The sequence below is a fragment of the Benincasa hispida genome, chromosome 4 (genome assembly GCF_009727055.1).
Source record: "Benincasa hispida cultivar B227 chromosome 4, ASM972705v1, whole genome shotgun sequence".
In the NCBI taxonomy this organism is placed as follows: Eukaryota; Viridiplantae; Streptophyta; class Magnoliopsida; order Cucurbitales; family Cucurbitaceae; genus Benincasa; species Benincasa hispida.
In genome coordinates, this window is record NC_052352.1 from 58,006,910 (window position 1) to 58,015,905 (window position 8,996).

The following is an 8,996-nucleotide window of genomic DNA, read 5'->3' on the forward strand; positions in this document are numbered from 1 at the left end:
TATATATATATATATATATAAAGGGAAAAAAAAGAAAAAAACGTAATTTTGAATATTAGATTTGATTCTAAACTTGAGAAAGTCCTACACTACAAGTACACTCCTCAACTTCTCAATATAGTTTTTAAATCATTCCCTTCTTTCATACATTCCTTTCCACATACAATTTCATATAACAAATTTATACAAATTAACTTTTTTATGGAATTTAATACAATTTCGATTATATATATTTTTTTCAAATTAAAGATCACAAGGCCAACATCAACAAAGTGTTGGGAATAAAAGGCCAACATCAACAAATTCAATAGTTAAACCCTAAACAAGAAAGGTGAATAGAGAGAGATAGAGAGAGCAATAGGTAAACCCCAACCAAGAAAGGTGAATAAAGCAGACAATATCATTGGAGGTTGCATTTCTAGTGCCTAGAACCCAATTTGATGATTTCTTTTTCCATATATGAAATTAACACGTTTAACAATATAAACACCAAACTGTCGCTCTTGGTATATATACCCATCAATCCTTGCTAAGATATCAAAATGTAAGGCCTGTTGCAAGTTGCAATCTCCAGGCACATTTCACTAGAAACAATTTTGAGTTTCCTAACGCCCCCCCAAACAAAACAAAACCAAAAAAAAAAAAAAACCCACTATTGACCAAAATATTGTCGATCTTTTACCGATATATATATATATATGTAATAAGAAGCGAATTTACTGGGGACCTAGGGATACAAAAACAATTTCGAATTTGATGCAATAAATCTAAGGCTATGATCTTTAAGGGTGGTAGTTGTTTACACCAAAACATAGCATTAAAAATGGATGATTTAAGGATATCGTTTGATGATTTTGAGCAGTTGTTGAAGATTCAATCATTTCTTTCCTCCCAAATCTTTGATAAAAACTGCACATGGGATGCTAGACCAAATCACAGCCTGATATTTCTTTTTTTACCATTGACTATCAAAATATTTGTGATATTCTATCAATAATTTACCTATAATTGTCGATATTTTACTTAATATCCACAATATTTTGCTGATATCTGTGGTATTTTGCAGCTTTTCTTCTCTCCTTACTACCGACATATACCTTGACTTCTCACTTTAAAAAGTTGTAGCATGAGTTGTTCCGTTAAGCCAATAATTTAGGGTCACAAATCCATACAAAAATCATATTGAAAATTAGCCTCGACCACTCCTTCATTGTCTTTCTTATACATTTATCAATAACATATTAATGGTTGTCTACAATCCAAACAAATATCTCATTATTGTTAGACAATGTATTGTTTGTATTAACATATCCGAATTAATCCAATTTCTGTTCATTTCTTGACATATTACTTAACTATCTATTTTCATATTAATGTATATGTTAATAATATATCTGCTTAAAATGATTGCTTAGGACTTGTTTTCTTGAATGTTTTATTAAGAAACTCACAAAATTTCAACATATTTTTGCGATATCTGTGATTTTTTCCCGAATGTCCATTGATATTCAAATATCCGCCAATCCATCCATAAATTTGAGTCATTGATGTTTTCATCCTTGCGTGGAAGTAATCTTAGCACACAACCATAAGTTGATATAGAACATTACCTGAAGGCACCGGACGTATCTCTTCGTATATCCCAAGTCATTTACTAAAGGCACTTCCAATGCCTTGGCCAATTGTCTAGCTGAGCCCACAAACCTGAAAAAGTTTCCATCAAAGTCAGAACTCTTACTATTTTTAGAATGAAGCTCAAAGAATATCCATAACATTTTTTAAAAAAAATACAAAAAAGGAGATAAACTTTGGATAGAATTAGTGAAAAGTTACCATAATAATAAATTCCCAAGTAGAGAAATTTACCAATGCATACCTTCTAAAATTAGTTATAATGAGATCTATACCCTTCCCAGATCTATGCCCCTTACATAGTAACAAAATCCCAAATCATTCCACTAAATTAATCCACAAAAAAAAAAAAAAAAAAAAACACCAATGTAAATTTATTGTAGGTGTAATTACAGAATTCCTTTTTTAATTGAGCATCATTCAACTGCATGGAATCTAACTTTTTCAACCACTTCCCAATTTCTTAATTTTTTCCAATTTTCTGCTACTCTGCTGCTATTCTCAATTTTTAACACAAATCAAGGAGATCGTAAGAAAACTCCACAATGTTAATACATCTGATTCTGGCATACATATACAACTTACACAGTAATTTTTCTGAATACACAAATCATTGATATGTCAATTTATCCTACCGCACAACCTAGAAATTCAACATGCAACACCTAGTTCCAAAGATGTTTGTATAACACATTCCCAATCAGTAAGCATCAGTAACATAACTTTCTGTTTGACAAAATACAAGGGCAATTAAGCAATCAAACTCTAATCATAAAAAGCAAACATTAGGAACAATTAACAGCTTGGTAACAGAAAGTTAAAATGGTTCCGAGGATAAAAAATGACTTTAACCCTAACTGCTACCAGAAATAATTGAATCAATTTACCATCATGTAAAAGACAATGCATCATGTTTACATCAGCCTTACTAAAGGAAGACCTGCTTTCATTTGGGGAAGTAAACAGCTACCACTAACGAAATGTTCTTATTTACCATAAAAGGATCAGTATAGCATAGGCATAAGGTCCTCAAGTGAGTGAAATAGGCAAATGAAAGAGGTCACCCAAAAAGATTTGTCATCCTAATGCCCATTTACTTCAGGAGAGAGGGCATGGAAAAAGCACGTAACAATACATTCAAATAATCAGATACCTTTACAACTGACCAATTTGGACAATTCCATATCAAAGAAAACATAATAAGCCAGTCAAAACTACAAATATGAAGATGAATTATAGACATAATGCAGATATTTTTCAAAAAAGTACGCATTACATATTGCAATTATTTTGCAACTCCGGAGTAGGCAAGTTAGATGATGCATTTTGAATTGCAGTCTGATACTTCTGAGCAGCTGCACCCAGCTGACTAACCTGCACGCCACAATCAAGTATCAGCAAATCAAATAACCAACAAAAGTCAACCATCGACATATTAATCTTCTATTTCTAAGCAGAACAATCTCAACCAAAGGTCAAGGAGGTTCATGATACCCTGTGAAATGCAATAATAGAGACATGAAACAGGGTGAACTGGGAATGCATAAGGCTGTATTGTACATAGACATGCACAGAAGTTGATCTAACAAAATATGTAAATAGCACAAAGCCTATTAAAGACTTTGTACTGACCTTTTCCCTTTATCAGTTTAAAGTTGCTCTCTTTTTTTTTTTTTTTTTCCTTCTCTATTTTTTTCCCTCCACATAGAAACAACCATGCAAACCAGAAAGCCAGGAATCTCATTTTCAAATAACCATCACTAGATATTGCATAGACAATAAGGAGGATTAAGGTGGTCAATTGTTCTAAGGAATGTTAATATGAATCAGAGATTCAAAAGGGGCATTTAATCTTTAATTATGTGGGCCTCTTTTTGCCGATATTTAGAACTCCTTTGAAACTAAGTGCGGGAATTTGAGGGAATGCCCAAGCAGTATCGTTACATATAAATGAGTCATTGCCTTTAAAGTAGATGATCTCCCTCTTCACTCTAGACTTTAATCCAAAATTAAGGATCCTCTGGGTTTGTACATAAATACATACGTGAATAAAAATGGGAAAAAGAATTTGTTAAAAAGGAAAAAAAATGAACCCATATATAGTAATTTTTTTTTTTTTTGGAATGAGATAGGGAAGTAAAACTCCAAACACCTTAATAGTGAATTACAACAAAGATCTCAAATTGAAAAATAAGAGAGACTATAAAGAGCAAAAGGATGCTTATTTTTTCACCAAAAGAAAGCCGTAGAAAGAACCATGTCAATAAACCGGTCAAAAGAGGAGACACCCCTAAAAATGTGACTAACTTCCTTGTACCACAAAAAGGATGCGGCAGCTTGAAGAGCTTTTTGAAACATTTAACTAAACTGTTCTTCATCAATACCTGAGGTATTAGCAACCTTCGAGGAATAAGCTCTTCATGACGTCGAGCACAAAATTCCCAAGAACATATCTGATATAAGAAAAGAAAGGAACATAAGATACATAACATGTTGGCTAAGAAGAGAATGAATTGTGAAAAAAGAAAAGTAAGAAGCTTCCTAATTTGACCTTTAAGTCTGGAGAAAAAACTATTCGAAGTTGGCCATCACGAACAACACGAAGTTGCTCAAAAACGCTTTCTTGTATTGCTTTCGCGTAATCTAGGACAATTTGTCCTGATGAATTATGATATTCGCGGGGCATATCAACATAGAGAAGCTCTTCGAGCGTTCCACTCTCATACTTGATTTTGAACAGCCTTGGAAGAACTTCAAAAGTCGCTTCTGAAATGTTGAGAGAATTTAGATATAGTTGAGAAGTCCGTTAAAAAAATAAATAAACCAAAAGAAAAAAGTAATATATTGAGAGGAAATTAACACAGAACCAAGAACAGTAGTTAGTGCACAAGTACAAAATCCAGAATGCAATTACCAAAACCTCGACCAGGCTTGCGGTTGCATATTTCACAATGCCAAACATCCTGCGAAATGCACCACAAGGATTACTACTTTTACTTACATCTATGCTAAACATTTTAAAGCAAATAAGATCACCATGAATCTTCACCAGTATATTAGGTTTGTTATTTTATTCGTATTGTTGTTATTATTATTATAATTTTTTTGGATGAAACCAGCATATTAGTTTATCAAAGGAAGGAATGATAACGAAAAGTCCGAAATTCACAAGAAGTAATGGTCAATATAGTGAGGCTCTCTCCCTCTCTCTATGTCCAAAAACTTAGCCCCTCCCCAACACAATCCTTTGTTGCATCCCAAACAATTGCAATCATAGAAATTTCAAAATGTAGTGGGACTAGGGCTTGGTACAAGTTTAAATTGTGCCCCAGTAGTTGCATTCTCACCCAGATATTTCTCTCTCCGTCTCTTAATGTCAGTACATTAAGCCCCTCATTCCTCCCTTCCTCTCCTGCATTGCAATTCATTCCAAACAATTGCAATCATGGAAAACATTTAAATAGAGTAGGCTGGGGCTTAGCACGAAGTTTCAAATCTGCCTCTAGTAGTTCCAAGATCAAGACCTCCACTGCTCTCTCTCTCTTAACATCTCTCCCTCCCCTTGCTCTCCCACATTTTAATTAATTGCAATCGTGGAAATTATTTAAATATACTGGGTTGGGACTTAGAACCAAGTTCGAATGTGACTAATAGTTGCATTGCAACCTTACCCTGGTACCTCTCTCTCTTCTCTTACTTGAGATTATTTCCTATTGCAAAAGGGCAATCAGCTCCAGAGCAACAGAATTTAAACGTCCTCCTCAGAATTATCAAAATTACAAGGTTTCCCTAGCAGCAGAACGGTGGAAAGACACTTTTCTCACTCCTTATTTTACTTTTTAGTGTCCCATTTACTATGATCCTCCCTCATTCTCCCACCCACCACCCCCCCACGCGGCCCCGAGTTCAAAAGAAGTCAAAGTTACAGGGTTTTATTGCAGCAGACCTGTGGAAATACACCAGTTGTTTGACGACCATTTCCGTACATGGAAACACACCATTTCTTTTTCGCATGGGGAGCAAAGTAATCCGCAACAAATTTCCTCCAGAACTCAATATTGTTGTCCTACAAAATAGATGTGATTATACAGATCATATAGCTTACATTATAAGTTGTACTGCTACCAAATGAAACAATTAAGTGACACAATCTTACTTCAGGCCTTTGCTGTTGTTGACACATATAATTTGTTAAACGTCGAGCACACATGCCAGGTTCATAAACTGATTTTACAGGGGATCTCAAGGGCAAATTTTGTTGTTGAAATTGTTGAGGCAAATGCGGTCTTTGCTGAGGTATGGCCTTCAGGAGTTGCTGTTGGTGTTGAAATTGCAAGAGTCTTTGTTGTTGCAAAAGATTAATCTGTGCAGCAGCAGCCTGAGAGGACTGCCTAGACATACTGAGTAACTGCTGTTGTTGCTGTTGCTGTTGCTGTTGCTGTTGATGTTGATGTTGCTGCTGTAGAAACAATGACTGATCAGACTGTTGAGGTTCCAATTTCACAGGACCCATGTTTCTCATTGATTGAAGTTGTTGTGGTTCCATTTTCACAGGACCAAGGTTCCTCATTGACTGCAACTGCTGCTGCTGCTGTAGTTGCTGTCCTTGAAGATCAATATTATTTATTTGGGGCTCTAATTTGACAGGTCCAACACCACCTAAGCTTCCTCGTTGGAACTGGTGTTGTTGTTGCTGCTGTGACTGCTGTGTGTTATTAGACATTGCGAACTGTTGCATAGAATGCTGGCTATGTTGGAAGTTCTGCGGTTCAATTTGTTGTGGTTGCTGTTGATTGGGTATTATTTGGCTGCTAGAATGATTTGAAAATTGCTGCCCTGAAACTTGACTAGATGAACCAGGGTTTGCTGTATTTGATGTCACCAATGAGGATGGGGTATTGTTGAAGTTGACACCATTGCCAATAAGTGAGAATGGATCTGACTCAGAACCAGGGTCCATACCTCCTCGTTGGCTGTTTCCAAGGCCTGAGGGCCCAGAATTCGGAACTCCATTCCCAAATGACTGATTTAGGAGAGAAGACATACTGGGCGCATTACCAAGCATATTCATACTGCTAAACTGTGCCCGTGGGGATACAAGAGGAGGAAAAGCTGACTGAGAAGGCAGCCCCCCTTGTGCTCCCATCATTCCAGAATTTGATCTCAAAAGCGATGGTGAAACAGATTGCGCACCACCAATGGGAGTAGATGGCCCCGAAGGTACCATCTTCTTCAAAAATCTATACACACTCGTAAAGAAGGGGGGAAAAGGAAAACTATCTAAAGTAACATTAATTGACTAATACACAAGAACTCGTGCAAGGCACATAAGAGGGTTCAGTCCAAAGAACATTTGTCCCCCACAATCTTGATTGCAAACTTCATGGTCGTTATGATGAACCAATAGAAACGGAAAGGTTTTGAGCCTCAGCACATGGTGCGGATTTTTACTGAATAATAGCTGTAGACCAAAAGATGCTGAAACGATGGAACAAGCCCTGGTTTTGAACATTCTACAACCAGACAATCTTCACTAGAGTAATCCTTGAAGGGCTTTCGCATGAATCTGTATAGAACACGACGAACTTCAGGCAACATTCATTTTATCTTCATAAACAAAAACACTAAAATTTTATCAAAAAAATCAAACCAAAAAACAATCTCTTAATCCAACTTAAATGCACATTGAAGTCATCACAATTAACCCCAAAAAAAAAAAAGGAATAATTAAGGAATAGGAACTTACTCAAACACAAATCCTCAATATTGAAAAATGACACACAATTGGGGAAAAAAAATCAACAATAACAACAATCTTCGAAGCTGAAATTCTTCCCGAACTAAGATGAAAAAAAATAAAAAAAATATATATATAATTATAATCGAAAAAATTAATAAAAAAACAGAGAGAGAAAATAGCAAAAACGATCCAAAGAGTGAAATAAAGAGAAAAATGAAAGGAAATCAAGTGAAGCGAAGTAAATTCGAAAAAGAAAAGAAAAAAATAAATAAATAAAGTAGAACAGCAGCAAAAACTCACCTGGAAGTAATACTTGAAGAAGAGATTTCAATGGAAGATTTGAAGAAAAACCGATCAGAATATTTGAAGAAAGAAAAGAAAGAAAAGAGAAGAAGATGAAATTTGAGTTGAATTACTTGAAAGCAATCTCCGAGATGTTGATTGAGTTGTTAAAAAATGATAAAGTGGAAGCTCCTTGGCTAGGGTTCGAGAGTGTGAAGAGAAGTTGCGGTGGAGTGATATTTTTTCTCTCTCATTAACCAAAAATTGCAAAAACCCAGTTCTTCGGCCGTATGCTTAGAGAGAGAAAGGGGGGTTTAGAGAGAGAAAGTTGATGGGTGTCCTTGTGGACGTCAAACTTCTATTCGATCTGATTGAATTTTCTTCATTCCTTCTTTCCCTTTTAACTTCTTCTCTCTCTCTCTCTCTCTCTTACTTATTCCATGTGACAAACCAAGTCAAACGCTATTCTTCTTTCATTAAACACTTTTTGCTAATAAAAACACACCACCACCTCCACCATCATCATCATCATCATCATCCATCCATCCCCAACACCACACACATATGAAAAAATTTAGGTACTACGCCAGTCGAGTCAGTTATTCAAAAAAAAAAAAAAAAAAATTAGAATAGATGTTATTATTATACAACAACAAGAGGATCTCACAGCCCTGAATCAAAGCAACAAAGCACAAGTAAAGACAGTGTAACAAAACCAAAACAAAGCCAAGATAAAACTAGAACAAACCCAACATATAAATGCAAACTCACAAAACACCTGAGAGAAAGCCAGAGAAAAGAATTCAAAACTCCACAAACTAGGGACAACAGCAAAACAAAGAACAACTTAAAGTTCAAAAAGAAAAAATATTCGTAAACAATAAACACACTAGATAAGACCAAGAAGATCAATTCGTCAAAAAGCAGCACGAACACGAATCGTTGAGACCATAAAAATAAATTAAATTATTATTATTATTTAATATCTTTTAAAAAAAATACATGATATAGGCTACACCTAATCATTCCGCTCTACACTTATCTTTGTGAAGTCCACTAGTTATCCTCGTGGCTAGAAATTTTAGATTTAAAATTGTTACCTTTTTGGTAGGTCATAAATGAGGAGTTGTATGAGGATAGATAACTAAACTTAATCATTATCCATATATATATCGCCATCATACATCCATCTTCCAAGTCCTGAGGGTGCAATTGTACTCTCAAGTTCTATTATTACTTGGACACTATGTTTTGTCTAAAAACAAACTCCTTTTTAAGTTGTTGATCCAAACTTTTAAGTTTGTGTTTATTAGATTTGTTTGAAATTTTTAAAAGTTAGTTG

The 8,996-nt window shown here is 35.0% G+C and overlaps 1 protein-coding gene across 4 annotated transcripts in view; it reads right to left on the reverse strand.

The window, feature by feature from the left end:
• LOC120076800 (transcriptional corepressor SEUSS-like) overlaps positions 1–8,091 on the reverse strand; it is a 12,002-nt gene extending 3,911 nt beyond the window's left edge. Inside the window, exons 1-9 of one of the 4 annotated variants that reach the window (XM_039030715.1) lie at positions 7,789–8,091; positions 7,673–7,684; positions 5,789–7,198; positions 5,579–5,698; positions 4,547–4,595; positions 4,184–4,398; positions 4,017–4,085; positions 2,909–3,006; positions 1,611–1,704 (exon numbers count right to left, since the gene is read on the reverse strand). In XM_039030715.1, the coding sequence (XP_038886643.1) occupies positions 1,611–1,704; positions 2,909–3,006; positions 4,017–4,085; positions 4,184–4,398; positions 4,547–4,595; positions 5,579–5,698; positions 5,789–6,859 (1,716 nt within the window). In that variant the 5' untranslated portion in view covers positions 6,860–7,198; positions 7,673–7,684; positions 7,789–8,091. Of the gene's footprint in view, positions 1–1,610; positions 1,705–2,908; positions 3,007–4,016; positions 4,086–4,183; positions 4,399–4,546; positions 4,596–5,578; positions 5,699–5,788; positions 7,199–7,378; positions 7,482–7,672 lie in introns of those variants that run through there. The other 3 variants (XM_039030716.1, XM_039030714.1, XM_039030717.1) reach the window with 3 other exon arrangements.
• Between the last annotated feature and the right edge of the window lie 905 nt (positions 8,092–8,996).